This window comes from Elgaria multicarinata, chromosome 8, assembly GCF_023053635.1.
Source record: "Elgaria multicarinata webbii isolate HBS135686 ecotype San Diego chromosome 8, rElgMul1.1.pri, whole genome shotgun sequence".
Taxonomy (NCBI): Eukaryota; Metazoa; Chordata; class Lepidosauria; order Squamata; family Anguidae; genus Elgaria; species Elgaria multicarinata.
The window spans coordinates 26,048,726-26,070,982 of record NC_086178.1 but is presented as its reverse complement, the minus strand read 5'-3'; the positions used below and the strand labels follow the sequence as shown (position 1 = coordinate 26,070,982).

At 42.5% G+C, this 22,257-nt stretch overlaps 1 protein-coding gene across 1 annotated transcript in view; it reads left to right on the top strand.

Annotated features, from left to right (window-relative positions):
- LOC134402476 (syncytin-A-like) overlaps nt 1-1,841 on the top strand; it is a 261,355-nt gene extending 259,514 nt beyond the window's left edge. Inside the window, exon 2 of the mRNA XM_063131938.1 lies at nt 1,799-1,841. Coding sequence (XP_062988008.1) covers nt 1,799-1,841 — 43 coding nt within the window. The remainder of the gene's footprint in view (nt 1-1,798) is intronic.
- The last annotated feature ends 20,416 nt before the right edge of the window (nt 1,842-22,257 follow it).

Below are 22,257 nucleotides of genomic sequence, written 5' to 3'. Positions count from 1 at the left end.
AGAAGAAGACGGACATTGCAGGCAGCATTTTTCTTAGAAGAGTAGCTGTGTGGCCCTGATCTGGGGAAAAAGATAAGTAACAAACAAACAAACTCCGTGCCCACCCTCCCCATCTCAGGGATGGTGAAATTGCTGCTCTCCATCCCCAAAGGGCACAGAGCCACCCCATGCAGCTCAGTGCCCATTTGAGGATCTGAGATCCCACGCCACACTGGCCGCAGTCCTCGGGGTTGTCCCGGGACTGTGGAAAAACTGGGAAATCTGTGGTTACAGTTATCCCGGGGAAAGTCTCTGGTTATTCCTGGTTGACCCCAGGATTCCCTGTGCATCATTTGGACACACAGGGATGACCTAGAGATGACCGTGGGAGATATGCATGGTGTAGACATGCATTCCATCAGAATGCACTGTGGAGCACTAATTTCAGAGTAGGCCTTACAATTTTAATTGGGTTTCTTTTTGGAGTAAGCAGCTTGCAGATGTCATCTTCAGCAGTTAAGTAAAATAAAAATGATCTCTTTTTTTTTCTTTTTTGACAGACTCTGTGTCTTATTTTAAATTCTCCACTCCACAGGAGTTCCAGGGAATTGTGGAACATTAAGAAGAAAGGATTTGCAAACAGAAAGATCATCTGTTATTTAAAATGAGCCCATTTTGTGATTTCCCCATTTACCAGATATAGTTTCCAGTTGTCATCTAATCACATACATCACTTTCGTTAATGAATACGACAGATTAGTTTTAATCTATAGATTTACCAAGAAGCCCATTCATAGACCCTGACTCTGATTGAACATTCTTTTGATTGATGAATTAATACTACTTTGCCTTCAGAAATTAAGCAAACCAATCGGCTATAAATTTTATGTGAAAGTGAAATGAAGCAGTAATGCGCAAACATCCATGTCAGATCCTTGTTGTTTTGCTTAACGTCCAGCCTAGAGAAAAGCTCAGGGGAACTTTGAATTTTGCTCACTACACTTTGTGATATTTTAGTCAGTCTGAATAAAGACATTGCCATTCTTTGGCTTTCGGGAATATCAGGTGACTCGGCCAGGTGGTCAGCAGGCTTACAGATACCTTATGGGACCCAGTAAGTGGATGGAACAGAACCATCACATGGACCGGCCTTTGGATGTGGTCACTCAGAGAGGCAAGGCTGGGTGAGGGCTATTAAAAAAGGAGGAGGGTCTCCTGCAAATGAGCTAGCTTAAGTCAGGGAAGACATCCTAGCCTGGCTGCTGAAGTTAGCTCAGCTTTTAAGTGGAAAGAGAGATGACAGTGGAGCAAGTGGGTTTCCATTGCCCCACTCTCCCCACCCATCCTGAGAAATACAGTATGTCCTTTGGGCTATTTATTGTTGATGCAAGACATAAAGTGGAAAGAACCATTTTTAAATCAAATGCAATGCTTTCGTAGATTTGTAAAGTACACTCCTATGGCTAATGCATCAATTGTCTATCAGTCTGTCTGCAACTACTGTCTATGCTATGGATCTGCAAAGTGATCCCACTGCCACAGACCAATAGTTGGCTAACTGTACAACTGCCAGCATAGGGGTCAACAGAACATACGTTGAAAGTGGCATCTATAGCAAAAGAACTTACCAGCAGGCGAGTTTAGGAGACTGAGTTTAAGGCAGTAACCCATGATGCGGCAATGATGCTTCAGCCAAATTATTTCAGAAACATGTGGCACAAATTCTGAAACAAAAGTACAAAAAGACACTTTATATTTATTTGTTTCTTTATTGCTTTTGTACAGTTTTGACTAAATGACAGATGTCAAGAAAGAGTAGGTGTTTTCCCCTCTCTGCTAATATAATTTCCCTTGCAGTTTAATAAACAGTGTTACCATGCTGCTCCCATCACATTCAAATGGGAAGTGTTTGCATGGGCAATTGTACAAAATAATTATTTGCTCTCCTGAAAAACAGTCTCTGCAATGTAAGCAAATAGAAATGGCAATCCTAAGACAGCAAATATTGTTCCTTTTTTTTGCACTGCTTCATCAGCTTAAGCATTTTATGAGACTCTTCCTTTTATCAAAGACACATTTAAATCAAGGAAATGATTTTTTAATACTAGGGCAGAAATTAATTTCATGCTTCCCCTAGCAAATGCCTACTATCAAGAACTGAGTAAACAAACATTTGCACATCTGCTACTGTTAAATGAAAGCAGAATGAAATAAATTGTAATGGGAGCTTGATCTTAATTTCTGCACTGCAATTTTGATGTCAGAAGCCCTTGCAGTACATGGAGTTTGAGAAAACTATGGCATAACTTTGGTGACCTTCTTGCAGGTGAATGAGATGGAGTGTGACTCTACCCTTCCTGGAGTCACTCGTGCCTGGATCCAGGAATGAAGATGCACATATTGCAAAGGCAGGATTCCTGAGTGCATTATTATTATTATTATTATTATTATTATTATTATTATTATTTATTTATTTATATAGCACCATCAATGTACATGGTGCTGCACAAAGGAGTATTGCATGAACATGGTCGGATTGTTGCAAAGATGTCATCGCAAATCAGATCAGTTGGTAGGCTCCTAGAGATGAATGAGCAGGCAACCCCTTGTGCACCACTTGTCACACCTAACAACAGCATGCAATAGGGTTGGACAGACTCACCCACATCCAGCTCCGTCTGATGCCTGCCAAGCTGCCACTGCTGTGCAAGCTTCGTTGTGGCCCGGCGAGCACCGGATGAAACCGCGAGGCCACCCACCCTCATCTCGAGCCGCCATTGTGAGCAACAATGGTGGTTCCAGAAAATGTGTATTTCCCAAGTTGCATAAATGGCAGTCGTAAATGTCCAATTTGTGCAAGATTAAAGGTGTGAACAAAGTGTTCAAGCCTTTCATCTTGCATTCATGGGGCCTTTATGGCTGCCATTGTTGGGAAATACATGATTTCCAGAGCTGCCTTTTTTCACACAATCGAGGCTCTGGATAAGGGCGGATGGCTGCCAGGTGGTCACTGAGCCATTGGGGGGGGGGGTTGACAAACTTGTTGCAGCACAGCAAGCTGTTTCTGGAGTGGTCGGGCATGGGAGGGTCTGCTAGACAACCAGACATAGGCAGGCAACTGTAGCATCCCTAGTATGCAAAACAGAAAAAGAAAATATTCTCATGACAATAGGTTTCAGTTTTGATCTGCACACATTCAGGGGGATCTACACACATTCAGCTCTAAAAACATCCTGACTGTTAGAGCAGTAGATGTATCCTTTGGGGGGGAAATGGGCACGAAAATGCATTTTCAGAGGACCCCTCCCCACAAGCTTACAATGTGTTATGGACAGGAGTGGGAACAAGCTGCAAGGTGGAAATTGGAGAATCTTAATGAGCTTGGGTGTTGCTGAGTAGCACATCCCTCTGTTGGAGAGGAAGTGCAAAATTCAGTTCTAAAATGTTTTGAGATATATATATGTATATATATATATGTGTGTGTGTGTGTGTGTGTGTGTGTGTGTGTGTGTGTAAGTGTAAAAGCAGTATGACAATGGAATCAATTACCTTCGGAGGTTGTGGGCTCTCCCACACTAGAGGCATTCAAGGTGCAGCTGGACAGCCATCTGTCAGATATGCTTTGAGGTGGATTCCTGCATTGAGCCGGGGGTTGGACTCAATGGCCTTATACCCCTTCCAACTCATCTATTCTATGATTCAGTTGAATGACTATATGGAGCCAATGTGCATACAACAGCACTGGCATCAGGGATGGACAAATTCATCTGTTTTGCTTTCTTCCACATTTTTTTTAAACCCTTCTCGAGTAAGTTCTTTCTATCCTAAATATGAAGAAATCTGAAAAGTATCAGAAATAATCCCAAACAATGTTATGCCCTGGTCAAATTCAATAGGTACAGCTATTCCCCACATGGACAGGGCTGTGATGTAGCCGCCTGCCATGTAGCTGTGAAAGATGAGCCTGTCAGAAAACAAAGCAAACAAAAATAAAAACAGAGGTGTTAATTCAGCACTAACATGGCTGAACTGAAAGGGATTCAAATACAGAGTTTTAAGAGCTAAGCATGCCAATCCCTGTAGGGGTGAATCTGCCAGAGCCTGAATTGATGGATCTGTCAGTTCAGTTTCTCCACAAATTCTCAACTTCTGTCTTCCCTGAATGTGAAGAAATGTGCAAATGTTGGTAAATTCTTCTCAAAGGAGAAACTACCATCAATTGGCATAGGAGTCCCTGCTTCCAAATGGAAAGTGTGCTTCAAGACGATCTTGAGTTAAATGCATGCAGAGCAAGAAACAACATTTTTGTCACTGCCCTCCTTTTCCCCACTCTACATCCATTCACTCATCCTAGATATGTCATGAGACCAGATCTTGATACAATTATTTATTTATTATTGCATTTATATCCTGCCTTTTTTCCTCCAAGGAATCCAAGGCAGCATACGTAATCCTCCTCGTCTCCATTTCTATCCTCACAACAACAACCCTCTGAGGTAGGTTGGGTTGAGAGTCTGTGACTGGCCCAAAGTCACCCAGTGGGTTTCCATGGCTGAGTGGGGACTAGAACCGGGATCTCCTGACTCCCAGTCCAACACTATAGCCACTACACCACACAAATACACCAGAGTGGTGTTGTGGAATGCTGGGACTTAGGAGATCTGCGTTGTAAACATTACTCGGTCATGAAGCTGAGGGGGTGACTTGGGCCAGATTCTGACTGTCAGCCTAAGCTACTTTACAGGGTTGTGAGGATAAAATGGAGAGGAAGAAAATCATGTTAGCTGCCTTAGATTCCTTGCAGGATGAAAAAACAGATGGAATATAAATGTAATAAAATAAATAAATAATTAGGAATTTAGCTCCCATACAAGGTTAAGTCGTAGTTGGTCTTCAGTGTTCTGTCTTCCAGCTGTGGTTAGCCACATCTGTTAAAGGCTAAGGAATGCCCTCCCCAGAGAGACACAAATGTCACCTATGCTCTGGCCTTTGGGCCATCAGGGTGAAAACCTTTCTGTGTTCATCTTAAATTTGTTTTTTAGAGATCTGTAAATATTGTGACATTTATAGAGTTGAAGATCTGTGACATGTTTGATGCTGATGAGAATTTAATTAGATTTGTTTTATCCTTTGCTGCTGGTTTTAATGAAGTATGTATTTACATTTTATAGTTTAACCTTTTAAGTTGTGGTTCACTTTTATTGGAAGCTGCTCTGAAAACATTTATTAGCAGACAGAATGTAAATGCTGCAAAAGAAATAAACAAGTAAAATAAATAAGTAAAATAAAGAAGTTCACGACATAGCAATATGAAATCTAACCTCAGCAGAGATATAAATTGCTGAGAAACAGTCTTCAGCCCTGCTCTGCCTTTGAATGGGTATTTTAATTGCTTTCAAATTTTCCAGCAGTTGCTAGAAATGTGTGGCTGTAAGGAACAGCAGGTAAGAACAGACTCTGAGGGAGAAGCTGGTCAGCCTGAGCCTGACATAATGTTCATCAGGTCCTCCTTGATTGTACTTAGAAATCTCTTGGTACCATTAGGCAGAGTGAGACAACCACCTCAGGCATCTGATTTGAGGTGTCACAAATGGACAGCAAATTGTTTGTTATTATTATTGGAATTATTATTATTATTATTATTATTATTATTATTATTATTATTTTACTGAACGGGAGGGAGAGATGCACTTGTGCTATCTTCTGCCTCAAATGCCAAAATTCCTTGACAAGACAAGCCTTGGCTACAATATATCTTGACTAGGGTATCATAGAATCATAGAATCGTAGAGTTGGAAGGGGCCTACAAGGCCATCGAGTCCAACCCCCTGCTCAATGCAGGAATCCACCTTAAAGCATCCCTGACAGATGGCTGTCTACCTGACTCTTGAAGGCCTCTAGTGTGGGAGAGCCCACAACCTCCCTAGGTAACTGGTTCTGTTGTAGGGGGATTTGATGCTCTCCCTCAGACAATATTTCTTGGACTGATGCTAACCTCCTTGAAGAACTAGCTCCAGCCAGTCTTGTCTCCTTGCTCCCGTAATAGTACCTACCTACCCATCCAAAAGGATAAAGCAACATGTTTCAGGTGGCACCATGAGGGGAGCCAGATTTAAACAGAAATTAGTGTCTGAATGAGACTTCAGGTTTTTGTTATTGTTGGCCTTTGTGGTGTTGTTGTTGCCATTCAGCTTCTGGCAAGGGAGAGGCACCATTTGGGCTCTGCATCAGGTAGCTAAATGTCCTGAGCCAGCACAGCACTGCTGAAATTCAATATTATAATCCAACACACCATGCTGGACTGTGAACTGATAATTGTTGTGAAGGAACAGAACTGCCCTCCATTGGGGATGGGTGAGTGCATTTAAATTGGTTTTGTGTTTGAGCATGCTAAGTTAGACATTATTTCAAACTTTCAAAAACACATGGGAGACTTTCACAAGTGCACTTTTTTCAGACAAACGCATCCCCACATGAAAATGTAATGGCACATCAGAAGAACTTTGTTTTATGAGTGTACCCTGGCTGAGAGGGAGAGGGGCTTTTGCCTTGAAAGTTAGCCAAGAAATATTTTAAATGAGCAAATGAATAAACTTTGCAGACCCTGTTTCTCAAAGTGGAAATCCAACACAGGGCTAGGTAAGGTTGAGAAGCTAGGTTTTGGAGCAATGTCCTGGACCTTATGCCTGAGAGAAAGGAAAGACATCTTCCTACTCTGTGTTCAGACTTAAAAACCCTTCTCAAAGTCGGAGGCCTCCCTTCTAATACATATTTTTAAATATCTAAGTCTATTGGTCCACATCATCAATTTTGACTGTCCTATTTTCAGAATGTTCCATCCTTTCTGATGTACTTGTTTATCCCTAAACCGAACATCCCTTCTGCTTTTCATGTTGTCAGCTGTCTAGATTACTTCTCTTTTCTTCTAGACATGCAGATTTTCTAAACCACAACTCTGCCTTTCAATACCCCTTAACCATTCACCCAATTTCCTTGAAAGGAATACATACAGCTGTAAGAAGTGCAGGACAATTATGACAAATATGGCAAAGGAATACATACAGTTGTAACAAGTGCAGGGCAGTTATGACTAATACAGCAAATCGTAGGACATGTCTAGATGATGGCTTATCCCCGGTATCACCCTGGGATCATCCCTGGTCATCCACATGATGCACAGGGGATCCCGGGGGCAGGGAGGGATGATCCCTCCATTTCCCTGGTATTACCGCGGGAGGTGTGGGTGGCCATCCCGGTTTCATCCAGGCTCCTTGCAAATAAACTCAAGGAGCTGAAAACCAGGCATGGGGCACAGAGTTCCTCAGGCACTCCTTGTCCATTGGGGGTGGGGTGGGGGGAGCAGATTTTTTTTTAAAAAAAAAACCTTATCGTTGGAGTGCTCATGCGATCATCTTCAATTTTTTAAAAAAAATATTTAAAAAATGGCAGCCACGACGTCCTCCTTCCTCCCATGACATTGCATGCCGCATGTGGACTGAGGGAGAGGATCTCACGATCAGCATATCGTCAGATCCTCCCCGTCCCCTCCCCTGGTGTAGACATTCCCATAGTTTCCCCACCCCAAGTAACAAGCTTCTAAACCTTAAAACATCTAAAAACTCTGCATATGGGTTTCCTATATGCCCCATTGCTCCCCGACCCAGGCTCGCTAAAAAACACCCATAACCCCTTCTATGCTCCCAAGCTTTTCCTCCTATGCTATCCTAACAATCCCTTATAACCCCACTCACTAAAATGCAAAAGAAAACACACACACACAAAACTTCAAAACCTGAAAATGTTGTCTACCGCTACCCAACAGAACGTTTTTTCCTTTATTTTACCCACCCCCCGAAACTTTAAGCCAAGGAATCCTCTACTTTTCCCCTTTTCTTTTTAGTGCTCTGTATTAGCATATGCAATCATCAGTTGTATTAAGCAGTAATAACAAATCTGCAAAAGAAACAAACCATGATACCTTTTTAAAGAAAGAAAATTAGTTCTCTGTTGATTCCCCCCCCCCTTTGCAATATCAATTGGTTTGTAGGTGTTAAGACACAGTTAAAATTTCTGGTTGCTGGAGTTTCAGTCACTGTGGTGAAACTGTTTCACTGTTCTGAAATCAGAACAATTAAAACAGCAGGGTTTATAAGGACAGCATCTTCATTCATCATTTTAATTTCCTTTAAATAGCTGTCAGTCTCCATCAATTGGTAATATAGGCAGGTGGCTGTATATACAAAAATCAAATATTTTAATTTGGGGATATTTAATTAAGGAGAGCTGCCATCCTGCTTATATATCTCACAACCATTAATATGGATTGGATTCTTTATTTCATGCATTTTAGATAGAAGGGAGGGGAAACATATGAAGCTGCCTTATACCAAATTGGGCCATTAGTCCATCTAGTCTAGTACTGTGTCTACCATTGATAGGCAGTGGCTTGAAAAGGACTCAAACAGAGGGGTCTTTTTCTCCGCTGTTGTGGCTTGAGATCCATATCACAGGAGACCTTGGGGATTAAGCCTGGAATTTTCAGCATGTAAAACATTTGCTCTACCTCAGAGTTTTGGGCCCATGGATTTAAGAGCCTTCTGGTTTTGTTTTCAAGTGGATGGTTAACATATGGCATTCAAGAGGCAGCTGGACAACCATCTGTCAGGGTTGCTTTAGGGTGGATTCCTGCATTGAGCAGGGGGTTGGACTCAATGGCCTTGTAGGTCCTTCCAACTCTGCTATTCTATGATTCTCTGATTCTGATATGAAAACGAATCCATTTTAAATTACCTTGATCCTGTTTTTGCTGATACAAGATGTAATATATGCACTTGATGAAAGGCAGCCAGGAACATGAGATATAGATTTCTCCTTATTGGTGTTCCCCACAGTCCCTATAATATGGGTAGGGATGTATGCAAATTTCATTTTTGCTCACAAAACATGTGAGCATGCCCCGTTCGAAACTCCGAATAACAACACGAACACGTCTCCATTGAAAATATTCCTAAATTGTCAAACACTTGCTCATAGGGTTTGTTCATTAATTACATTAATAAAATGTAATTAATAAATATAATAAATAGTCATCTTGTTCCCAATTCCGAGTTTGATTTATGCAAATTTCCTAAATTGTGTAGTTCTAGCCACCCGCAAAATTTGCACATTTCCCCCAAAGTTATAGAAACTTACAGAAATGTTTCATTCGATCTCTGACGGATTTGTGCAAATTTCCCATTCACATAGAGTGAGCACAAGACAGGCAGTGAGATGATGTTCGGAGAATCCCGGTCTTCACAAACATTGCTCCTCTACCCATGCTGAATTATGTCGTCAACTCCCACTTTGGAGTGGGGTCCCATCATACCTTCTGAAGGAATACCCTAGCCAAGAAGATATGCCTTCACTACTACCCTATAACACATTGAATTGTACTAGCATATGTCCATCAGCCAATGGTTGTGCTTTTTGTACTTTCCCAGAAATCATTTGAATAATTCAACAGAACTTGAGTGGATGCTGGTTATATATTGGTTGTTCCATTTGGAAGCATGTCCACAGCCATGTCCTACAAAGTAATCTATCACTGCAGACCACTACCTCTGTTGAATAACAACAACAACAACATTCAGCCCTACCCTGCAGGGAGCTGGGTGGGTGGGTAACAGCCCACATAAAACAGTATGACATATAAACTTCATTTAAATAATAAGTCTAAAATTAGAAACATAATAAATTACAATAAAGCAATCACTGAAACAAATAAAACTCCTGTACTCCCAAACCCTGTATAAAAAATAGCCTCTAGCTGGTGCTTGAAGGACATCAATGTTGGGGCAGCCCACTCACTACTGTGCTGGAGAGAGCCAAATCTTTACTGGAAAGGCATTCTATAAACAGACTGTTATGTGCCTGATGTTTGCCAAGTTCAACCCATAAAACAATAGAAACCCTGACTTCCCTGTTTTTTTAGTCCCCCACAAACAATAAAAGTATTTATTGTGCAACTGATGGACAATGGCTATCATAAGCAATAAAAGACTGAGTTATTGATGGACCACCATGGTTGAGATGGTGAGGAAAGTTTAGAACTTGTGGAGATCTATTATTGTTCTTCCTTCTGTTGGTCAGTGTAAGTCTGTGTCACCAAAGCTGACATTTAACCCGCTCTATGGTACTTACAAACAGCAAATGGAGGAAACCTGAGCAGAACAAATCTTTTGAATTAAACAAGTTAAAATGGAATGGGAAAGGGGTGGGGGGTACAACGACAATGTTAGACACAAATCTCCTAAATTGAAATGACTGACTTCCTGGATGGGTGAAACAGAGCATAGCGTACATCTTAAATAAAATATGAATACTCTAGAGGAATTTGTCTCTGGAGGATTAGTTGCATGCTCTATTTCCTCCCAATAAACATGCTTCAGGGTGATGGGCAATCACCCTTTTTGAGTTAGTGAAGGTGTGCTATCTCTGTGATGCAGATATAGTCAATCATCATAAACCTGTTGAACTAGGTACTTCCAATGTAATGCCTATTGTTTTGCAGGTAATTCCATCAGGATGTTGAAAGAATGATTTCCATTCATTGCACCACCAGTCTGAATGACGGATGGTTTAATTAATCTGACTACATTCCTATAAATAAACAGTGCAGGGCAGTTAACAGGCTACTTTGCTCATAGTATTGTAATTTCTGAGCTGTTAGTATTCTTGAGGGGTGCTATTTTGTATTAGATCAATTCAGCCAAGACCTAGGGAATCATGAGAACAATGCATGAACCTGTTGGTATACATTACCTCTCATTTTGGAAGAGTCTTATACTGAACCAATCTTGTTCAGCATTGGAATAAGGACAAGAAGGACATAGATATTTTGGAGGAATCCATTGGGGGTGTATCTCACTGAGCTTTCATCAGCTGCCCCTGCCCTGGACTTCACCTCACTTCCTCAGAAGATGGTCCCCCCTCCTAATAAGGAACTGTGAAAATTGCAACTGCAATTTATATAATTTGTGTAAATTCGGGCCATAATTTGCTTAATTTGTACAAATTGTAGTCACAACTTGCACAAATTATGGCTGCAGTTTATGCAACCTTTTAACACCCCCCCCCCAAAAAGAAACCCCACCAAAAATTTCCAGATTTGGGGGGAAATTACAACTCAGCTCACAAACACAAGCTGAACTAGGTGGGCAGGAGGAATCCGTTGTACCCCCAAAGGATGGATTTTGCAAATGATGGGCATCCCTAGAAGAACAAAGTATAAATATCCAGAACTCTGGAAGGCCAATTTTCTACTTCGAACAAATATGGAGAAATGTGGAACAATTTTCTGCTTGGAATAAATGATTCTCAGGGCTTATGTGGGTTCTGTGATGAAGTCCCTACACAAACTATATTTGGAGGGATTTTAATGCTGGGCTTGTGATTTCAACATTATCAGAACATTCATAGCTCACTCGTGGCACTTGGTTGCCTACATATCTTAGAGCAGAGTGAGGACTACGTAGGGGTGAACAAACCTGCTTGTGCTCGCCTTGGTGGTCACTCACCCTGACACCACCTGAGTTTCTTCTCGCCCCAAGTTCCTTGTAGATTTGAAGCAGACAAAGACGTGCGCCATTATTTCCCAATCTGATCTGTAACTCATGTCAAGCATGTACTTATTGAAGGGAAGGAATTGAGTAGTGTTAACTTTCTGGACACCTTGAAAAAGGTAGAGTGATTGACATCTTACAACAGTTTGTTAAATGGATACAGGAAAGAGTTTTAGTACCACGATCTTGAGTCTGAAAAGATTTTCAGTTACATAACAGTTGGCGTAGGTTGTCAAGGTGAGAAACTGTGCATCAGTGACTATTTGAAAGTGTTGTACTCCTTAGTCACGAGTTTGTGTAAAAGAGGGAGAAATCATAGAATCATAGAATAGCAGAGTTGGAAGGGGCCATTGAGTCCAACCCCCTGCTCAATGCAGGAATCCACCATAAAGCATCCCTGACAGATGGTTGTTCAGCTGCCTCTTGAATGACTCTAGTGTGGGAGAGCCCACTGATTCCATTGTCGTACTGCTCTAACAGTCAGGAAGTTTTTCTTGATGTCCAGCTGGAATCTGGCTTCCTTTAACTTGAGCCCGTTATTCTGTGTCCTGCACTCTGTGATGATCGAGAAGAGATCCTGGCCCTCCTCTGTGTGACAACCTTTTAAGTATTTGAAGAGTGCTATCATGTCTCCCCTCAATCTTCTCTTCTCCAGGCTAAACATGCCCAGTTCTTTCAGTCTCTCTTCATAGGGCTTTGTTTCCAGACCCCTGATCATCCTGGTCGCCCTCCTCTGAACACGCTCCAGCTTGTCTGCGTCCTTCTAGAATTGTGGAGCCCAGATCTGGACGCAATACTCTAGGTGAGGCCTAACCAGGGTCGAATAGAGAGGAACCAGTACCTCACGTGATTTGGAAGCTATACTTCTATTAATGCAGCCCAAAATAGCATTTGCCTTTCTTGCAGCCATATCGCACTGTTGGCTCATATTCAGCTTGCGATCTACTTCAGGTCTTGGGCTATTATGCCCTTTTAACATTTCATAGTACTTGTGTGCATTTTTACAAATCTGATTGTACCGAGAGAGAGTGATGGAGCTAATTGTTTTCCTTGCATTGTTCTTCACTTTACTTTGGGAAATTTAGCAAGCTCACATGCTTACATTTTGCTCGATTTAAAAAGGAAAGCAAGAGAGAAGGAGATAGGCTGTATCCTCTGCAGGCATTCTCATACGAAATCTCTACATGTGACCAGTTGAAGCTGGGAGAAGTGTACAAGCTCAACTATCCTTGTTCATTTTTCTCATCATCCTCTATACATGGTGGGTGACTATCTTCAGAAGTGAGGCTCCTCTATCTGTGAAGGATGTCTCTGAGATTCTAGAACCCTTAAAAAGCACGAGCTCATGGGGAAAACGCCTGCGTAGGCTTGTGTCTGCTTCCCGGTCAATGTTACTGGGCATGGTCTGAACGACATGATGCAGCAACCTTTGCGATGCTAAGGACCAATCATTCTACTGCCAATCTGGATCAGTTTTGCACATGTGTCCAATCCTAAATTAGATATGTCTGTTTCTTTGAGTTTAAAACACAGGCACACCTTTAGCTTGTGTGCATTTCTACCTGCAGCTATGCATTTTGTATGTATATTGAAATATACATTTTTAAACATATATTTGAGTCAAGAAAGAAGTGCATTTTCTGAAGGATAACTACATGTTAATCTGGGTAGTTGCGATTACATTGGTTTGCTTCAGAAGGGTTTGCTTAAAAGGTGGACAAAATAAAATTCTCCAGCATTTCTAGGTGAGGGTAAATAGGGCTGGACCTGATCAATGCACAGGAATTCTGAAAACCTGTGCATACTGCCTTGAGTTCTATGGTGGAAAAAAAAGGCAACCTACAAGTGTAATAAAATAAGTAGGATGGATTCCACCGGACCGCCTTCCCCCCACCCACCCATTGGTTTGCATCCAAACTTTACCTTAGCAGCAAGCACTTGCAAGTCAAGACACCCAGTTTTCATTTATTTCCCCCTAGGTACATAACTCCCTCAGTTGCTCCTGAGAGTTGGGGGATTCTCTAGAATGCATTGGGCTGCCATCTGTTTTGTTGCAAGGCCTCTCTCCCTATGTACCTTAGTCACCGATGACAGTAGGGAAATATTATATCTAACATGCGAAGTTCAATCTTGTGTTATTCAGGATTCATAGGCCCCTTCCAACTCTACTTTTCTATGATTCTATGATTCTAAGTCAATATCTTAAAATAACCAAGGGCAATTTTAGGGGCTTGGAAAGGAAGCTGTGGCCAAAATTGCCCAACCTGTGCACAACTCACATATAACTCCCAAAGCTGCCAGCACCACTAGATAAAGACGGCATATAGGAACAGACCCTTACATTTAACACAATGCGCTGCTTAGTTCCTTTTGCAATTCCACAGAGCAGTAAATTGAGTACTGAAGCTTGTTCTTTGGATTCACTCTATGAACATGGTTCCAAAAAGCAGCTGTTAGGGTTTAGTTCCCTTCTGCACCAATGGTTTTGTCATTTGGGGATTGAAATGGATTTCACCCCTCTCTTTTCTTGGCATTCGAATCGACAGCGTGCCATGCTTAAATCAAGGCCTTTGAGTGTATATAGCAAAATTAGCAGAACTGAATCCAGAATTAAAGCAGAGCAAAACAAAATCAATATTGATTTTGTTTAAACAAAACAAAACAAAACTTTAATTTTCTCAGAAACATTAACCTGGAGGGTTGCCAGAGTTCAAGTGAGTTAATCCATATTTCTAGGTTGCTGAGGATGACATAGTCAGCCATTTTTTAATTATTATTTCCAAAGAGCAATTACTTTTGCAGAGACTGAGGGTGGGTGGGTGGGTGATGGGAATCAAACAGAATTAGACGTTCTGCAAAGGCCATATCTGTTAGGTGTTGTATGGTTGCTAGGATACTGTCAAAATGCAACAACACAAAACAAACACCAACAATTAGAGGTCTATGGATTTTGTAAAATCTGTTCTATCTGCATTTTGTGGATTGTCATGTGCCTTTCATTCCATCATCTGCTCATTAAAGGAATTTCTCTCCCCCCACATTTCCTCAATTTGCGCAAATTAGTACTTGCAAAAATATGCAAATCCACCCAAAATGCACCCACCCCAAATTCACTACTCCCCCCCCCCCAAATTTGCATCTTCATACTTTGGCTTATAGGGGAAATCCATCTATCATATTTCTCTATGGCTAAATTTGCATAAAATTCTGGATTTTTTTTTTAAAAAAATCCACAAGTCTGTGGAATCCATGTGGCTTGGGAAAAGCTGGTCTACTGCGGAATCCATGGGTCAGATTCACAGAAATGTGAAGTCATTCCATTTGTACCCTGCTTTTTTTCTTTTTATGATGGTGCTCAAGGCAGCAGGCATAAGGTTCCCAGGGGGTCACACCTCCAAACACTGACCATAACCAGACCAGTGCAGCTTCAGTAAGGTAGCTGCATCATACACCATCAGACCATGCCAAATGTGTGGGCCAGTTCCATTATAGAGCCAAATCACTCAAGAGGTGGTTCATACAGTATATCTCACAAAATGCACTTCTAGCTCCTGGAGAAAATAAACTGTCCCTCCTTGGGTGGATAAAAATAGATTAAATCATTTGTAGAAGGAGGTAATATAGAGCTATACCTACTAAAGTTATATAAGTGAGACTTCAAATTCCTAACTGCTTCATCAATATTTGTTCTGGAAATTAAACTCTATAAATGCCCATTTAATTTAATTGAGTTTTAATTCTATGCTAACACATAAATGGTTATGTTATATATCCATAGATAGAATCCCTGAAATGATGAACACATGTTTGTAAGTGATGTACATTATAGCCATTTATTAGGACAGTGACTAATAGGGGTGTGCACGGATCCCCCGCCCCGCCCCGCGGGCTGAACCAAAAATTTCGGATCAGCCCGCTCTGCTCCGAGCCGCTCCGCCCATACTCCGCTCCTCTTCGCTGCGGAGCTCCGGCTCCGAATCGGAGCTCCGCAGTGGAGGGGAGTGGCGCCAGGTAAGGCCGGGAGAGGAGGGCGGGGGGGTTACCAGGCCCAGACTTCCTGGTTGAACCGCAGGCTCAATTGAAGAAGCTGACGGACTGCAGACGGAGGCAGGTAAGGGAGAGGAGGGCGGGGGGGGTTACCGGGCCCTTCCGCCGTCGCCGCCCATTACCTGCCTCCGTCCGCGGTCTGTCTGCTTCTTCAATTGAGCCCACGGTTCAACCAGGAAATCTGGGCCGCTTGCGGAGGCAGGTAAGGGAGAGGAGGGTGGGGGGGTTACTGGGCCCTGCCGCCGTCGCCCGTGTGGCGACGGCGGCAGAGCCCGGTAAGGGACCAAGGGGGAGGGGGGCCTTACCTGCCTCCGTCCGCGGTCCGTCGGCTTCTTCAATTGAGCCCGCGGTTCAACCAGGAAGTCTGGGCCGCAAGCGAGGCGAAGAGGATCGAGGTGAAGAAGCCTCGATTGAAGGCTCAATTGAAGAAGCCGACGGACCGCGGATGGATGCAGGTAAGGGAGAGGAGGGGGGTTTATCGGGCCCTGCCGCTGTCGCCGCATGGGCGACAGCGACAGCGGCAGGGCCCGGTAAACCCCACTTACCTTTCCGGTGGAGCTCCGGATCGAGGCGAAGGATCCGCCTTCACCTCGATCCTCTTCGCCACGCTCCGCCGGCCCCCCAATCCTCTTCGCCTCCGCCTTAAGGGCAGGCGAAGCCCCCCACTCCGCTTCTAATTTGCCAGTCTAATTAGAAGCAGAGCACATCCCTAGTGACTAAGGCTGTCATTTATTGGGCAACCTTATGAACACTCATTGAATGCAATGTATCTTACTTCTGAGTAAACCTGCTGAGGATGGTGCTGTACAACATCTTAATATATGTTCAACCAAACTTGGATAATAGGACTGTCCCAGCATAAAGCATTCTTAAAAAATGTTTTGGTTGTGCTGCAACAGCATTATTATGGGAATAGAAGGCAAACCAAGTTGAATTAATCACTAGGTTAATGGAAACAATTCCCTGGAGAGACATGAAAGGTGGGTTATAGATGAGAAGAGGTGAGGCCACTTCTGAAAACATATCAGTTCAGGCAGCTTGATTAGAACTCTCCCTTTGATTAAACTGAAATGAGCCCTAAATTAGGATAATGATGTGATTTCACTATTGATTAGTATGAAAATCCCCCTTTCTTCTCAGATTTAGCTTCTGCCAATGGCATTGAGTGTGGCAAGGAAAATGTAGCTTCTCCTAGAGAATAGGCAGACAATCCTCAGAATGGGAGCTAGGGATGACGTGAGCATCCTATTGGGGCTCACAGCTTGGTGATTTATCACTGGCATGCCAGTCCACAAATCCCCACATTTGTCCAATGTGTCCAACTCAGTGCATGCTGAGCCGGGCAAGCACACAGCCACCCGCTCCCTTGCTGAGCCACCATTTTATGTAAAAATGGTACCTTGGCCTGTAATGTTGCATAAATGGTCCCTTTACACAAAAAGGCCAATCTGCCATTTTTATGCAAAATGGCAGCTCAGTAGAGAAGTGGGCGGTTGTGTGCCACTCGTCGGGTACCTGCACACTGCCTGGTGGCTCACCACATGTGGTGACCAGGGTCAGGCTGGATGGGGATCTGGCACATGGGGCGAGCTACGGTGAGCTCACCAATCCCTAACAGCAGGAGTAAGACTGACTGGAAAGCTTTTATACTTGTCAAACATTAACAGATGACCCTCCCAATGAATCAAATTAAATTGAAGGCACAAGGCAAATCTTTGGGCAAAAGGGTCACAATTTTATTGAATATCATCTGCAATGGGAATAAATCTAGGACACATGTCAGCAGCCTTTATCATTCTGGAACTGGGCTATCCCATCATGACTAGAAATGCCAGATCAATCAGGAACCAATCTGGGCTTTCAAGAAGGAACCAGGCAGGAAGGAATCAATGGTCTTGAGGTCTACAGAGCCAAGGGCTGCTTTCCTCCTGCTATCCTCTCAAGCCTGGCAAGCACTTAGATATAGGATGGGCTAGTGAACTTTAACTCCCATGTGTCTCAGGATGCTCAACATGGCAACCCATTTATCTTTCTGGGTGCCCACAGTAGCTGCTAAAGTGTGACCAAAATTAGAACAATCCAAGAGGCTGCATTATGCCCACCCAGGTTATCAAAACCATGGCAAAATAGTTTCAATAAAAAGAGATTCATTACAACACAGCCTATTAGAAGGACACACCAAACACTTCCTATCCAGCTCCTGGAACAGGGAAGTAGCTAGCTCTGTACTGCAACCCAGGATGGGTGGATGGTAGCTGTACTAAGATATAAAAGCCCACAGGGCCACCTCAGGAAGATATGCCTCCTACTCCCTGATTTGGTTTGCATCCCTGTGTTTGGACACCAGCATTTCCTATTTCATGACACTCTCCATCCAAGGGAAGGGGAATAAATTCACACACACCCTTTAAGTTAATTGTAACCAATTCATGTGCCATTCATTTCAATGGGTCTACTCTATGTAGGACTAACATTGGACTCTATTCACTTTCAAAGTTTGAATGAGCTAGCAACACTGTGCAGATATTGATATTGGAGTAGGTGTCCAACCCTTTTAAACAATGACCCATGGTTGGCAACAGACAGGAGTGATTATTAGAGGAACAATGGAAACAAATTCACATTACACTGAAGTGTAGGATGAATGTGATTAGAACAAGTAACACAGAACTAGTTCATAGAAGTAGCATGATTTATACCATGGACTTCCTGGCTCACAACTTGCACTCCTACTCATGCTTTTATACACCACAGCTGTCTGATCCACTGCTACCATCCATCACCATCCAGGACCCATGTAAGCATCTTGTACCTTCAGTCAGCTGCTGGGGCCCAAATGCTGATGTCCATTTTGGCCTTCCCACTCACCCACTTTCCCATCCTCGGGCATCTGGTGGAAGTAGCTGGCTTTGGGTAGCCGTCATCATGATTAATTTCCAGGACAATACGAAACATTCAAATGGTGGATGCCTTTCCAGACACATCCACCTTGCCAGGTAAGCTCATGGCACAGGAGGGCAATGAGAATGGACAGCTGCCTTTCTAGGGCTCACTTCACACTAGATGTTTACCATAGCTCCATCCAAGGCATTTTGCATTTCGGTTACACAAGGGAGTTGAAGATGGGGATACTGGAACAAATGTGTTGATTGTACTGTGTGAGGAGAATCCAATTAGAAGCAAAACCACTACAACAACAACAACAACAACTCAACTTTACCATTTTCATTCAGTTTCAGGTAATGCTTTACTATTCATTAGGTGGACATCAATTCTCAATTTTAGCTTCCATCATTCCTGCACTTACATAGAAAGAGCATTTCATTGTGATATTGGGGGTGGGGGAAACATTTCCACTCATGTTGTTAACCAAACAATTTATCATCAGTGGCATTGCTTGCTCAGCTATTTAGTTCATTCTGTGTGTGTGTGTGTGTGTACGTGTGTACGTGTACGAAACACTAGGCAATCAGTTGGAAAGGTCTATTAAATACAACATGGAGTTCATTATCATTTGGCAATAATTCAGACAGCACATTTAAATCTGGCTGTGCTGGCAGAAGAAACTAAACAATTCCTTAACACATGTCAAAGAATCACAAATGAAGGTGTCTGGCCAAATTTCATGCCACTTTAGAAAGGGCCAAAATTATCAGACATGATTTTAATCCAGAATGATCCTGGAGGAGAAGGCTACTAGCCCTGATGGTTGTATGCTATTTCCAGTATTCGAGGCAGAAGCCTGAGTGCACCAGTTGCTGGGAAACATGGGTGGGAGGGTGCTGTTGCACCATGTCCTGCTTTGTTGGTCCCTGGTCGACAGCTGGTTGGCCACTGTGTGAACAAAGTGCTGGACTAGATGAACTCTTGGTCTGATCCAGTATGGCACTTTTTTATTATTTATTTATTTATTACATTTTTATACCACCCAATAGCCGAAGCTCTCTGGGCGGTTCACAAAAATTAAAACCACAATAAAACAACCAACAGGTTAAAAGCACGATTACAAAATACAGTATAAAAAGCACAACCATATGTACCTACCCGGACCTTAAGATCATCTACAGGGGCCCTTCTCCGTGAGCCCCTGCCAAAGGAAGTGAGGCAGGTGGCTACTAGGAGGAGGGCTTTCTCCGCTGTGGCACCCCGGTTGTGGAATGAGCTCCCCAGAGAGGTCCGCCTGGCGCCTACACTGTACTCCTTTCGTCGCCAGCTGAAGACCTTTTTATTCACTCAGTATTTTAACACTTAATTTTAACTTAAATTTAAATTATAATGTTTTAACTCTGTATTTTAACCTTATATCAATTTTGCTGCGTGGTTTTATCCTGATTGTGCTTTTTATATTGTATTTTGTATTTGTATTTTTAACTTGTTGGTTGTTTTATGATGGTTTTAATTTTTGTGAACCGCCCAGAGAGCTTCGGCTATTGGGCGGTATAAAAATGTAATAAATAAATAAATAAATAAATAAACAACCAGGATAAAACCACACAGCAAAATTGATATAAGATTAAAATACAGAGAGTAAGATTTAAATTTAAGTTAAAATTAAGTATTAAAATATTGAGAGAATAAAAAGGTCTTCAGCTGGCGATGAAAGCAGTACAGTGTAGGGCACCAGGCGGACCTCCCTGGGGAGCTCATTCCACAACCGGGGTGCCACAGCGGAAAAAGCCCTCCTTCTAGTAGCCACCTGCCTCACTTCCTTTGGCAGGGGCTCATGGAGAAGGGCTCCTGTAAATGATCTTAAGGTCCGGGCAGGTACATATGGGGGGAGACGTTCCTTCAAATAACCTGGCCCCAAACCGTTTAGGGCTTTAAATGTCAATACCAGCACTTTGCGTTCATTGAAACCTACTAGCTCAAGTAACTGTATAGTCCCATGGCCTCCTCCATTCTGCAGCCCCCTATGACCACATTCTGAACAACAGGAGATGGAGTTTGTGGGGATTTTGGGGAGGAGGGGGTGGGAACTTCCCAACTGTGAACACCCTTAAGTTAATTCATCTTTTGATCTAAGCCTGAGTTTGGGCAATTCTTGCTCCCCAAGCAGAACCTCCCCATATTATCCCACATCAGCTTTGCCAACATGAAAAAGTATTGTTTCTCTTTATTTATGTATGTATACTTATGCACATTCACATCTATGAATATGTATGTCTATATACACACATGCACCCACATACACACACCTGCTTCTTTCAGGCAAGAGATAGTTACTGAATTATCATCTCATATACATAGACTGTGAGCTAGCCCTAAGGAAGTCTTGAGATGGCGTGTGCATGGACACAAATCAGTTTAGCCCCTAATTTCAGCAATTTGGAAAACAGCCAGATCCACTGTCCACTTTAATTCAGGTGTGAATCTGAATATTGATTTGGAAATCCAAATCTTCATGTCTCCCATTGAATAATATGGAATTGTGTTGGGTCAAATTGATTTTATCCCCTAGCTTGCTTTGTATGCTACTTCAAATGTTTGGTGCACTTGAATGTTAAAAAAAAAAGCCCTCTCTGAAATGAGATATAATGCCCAAACCATTTTAATTTATTTTGTGAATAAATAAATATGTGTTGTTATAAAGGCAAAAAGAGACAAAGACTAAAGCCACAGTGCCAGAGTGCTGGTTCACTTGCCCATCCAACCATGATAACGGACTGAGTGCAGCTAATTGTCTTTCCACTTAAAACACTGTCACTGGTGTTTAAAAATTAGTTTTAGTGTTTAACTCCCACCACTCAACACCCCCTGTTAGCCGGTTGGCAATCTTTTGTTTGCCAGAAATAGCAAACTCCATTTGACCATCTGTTGGCAGTGCCACCACTAATTATGATTTCCATTATTTAGGAAGTCAGCGTTGAATTGTGGCTTTTTGCATAATGCATGCTAGGCCAATTGCTGGCTGGCATTTCCCTCTGGAGAAGAGCACCCGCAAAGAGATTCCACTAGGCTACATTCAGCTGCCACTTACTGTACATTTCATTATTTATCAAAATAATGGACCGAGCCTCCATTCGTTTCATTGGGTAACAAAAGTCTCTGAGTGCTCCACATGAAGCTTCCTTGGAACAGGGGCTGCCGGTGCCAGTGCTGACATGTACAATCCATTTTTAGAAATGTTGACAAAGTGAAAGTGCTCAAATATTAATTTCACATTGAATTTGCGTGTAATCTAACTCCAGATTTAAAGTTTTCTTTATGGCTGAATTAGGGATGAAACTACACATCACAAAGGATTTGAAGCTGCCACTGAAAGTAGAAGACCCACAACACCCTCTTCTATTGTAAAATCTAATTTAATTTGCTCTGCCTTGAGACCATTACAATTTGCACATTCCCACCATCCCTGCTCCAGCAGCGGCTGTCTCTGGCAAGTGCAGGGAAATAATTATGTTCAGACAACACACAAAACCATAATGGTTAAGCAATTTGAGTTAAACATTAGCCCCAACAGTTGTCAGTGAACTTCAATACCATTATAAAGCAGTAGTATGGTTCCTGCCTTTTATATACTATTGTCATTGTGCAATATCCTGCTTGGAGTAGATTAGGCATTAGTGTGTCATGTGAACCATTCCTAACCATGGAGGCTACATAACCATGGTTTAAGCACATTCATCAA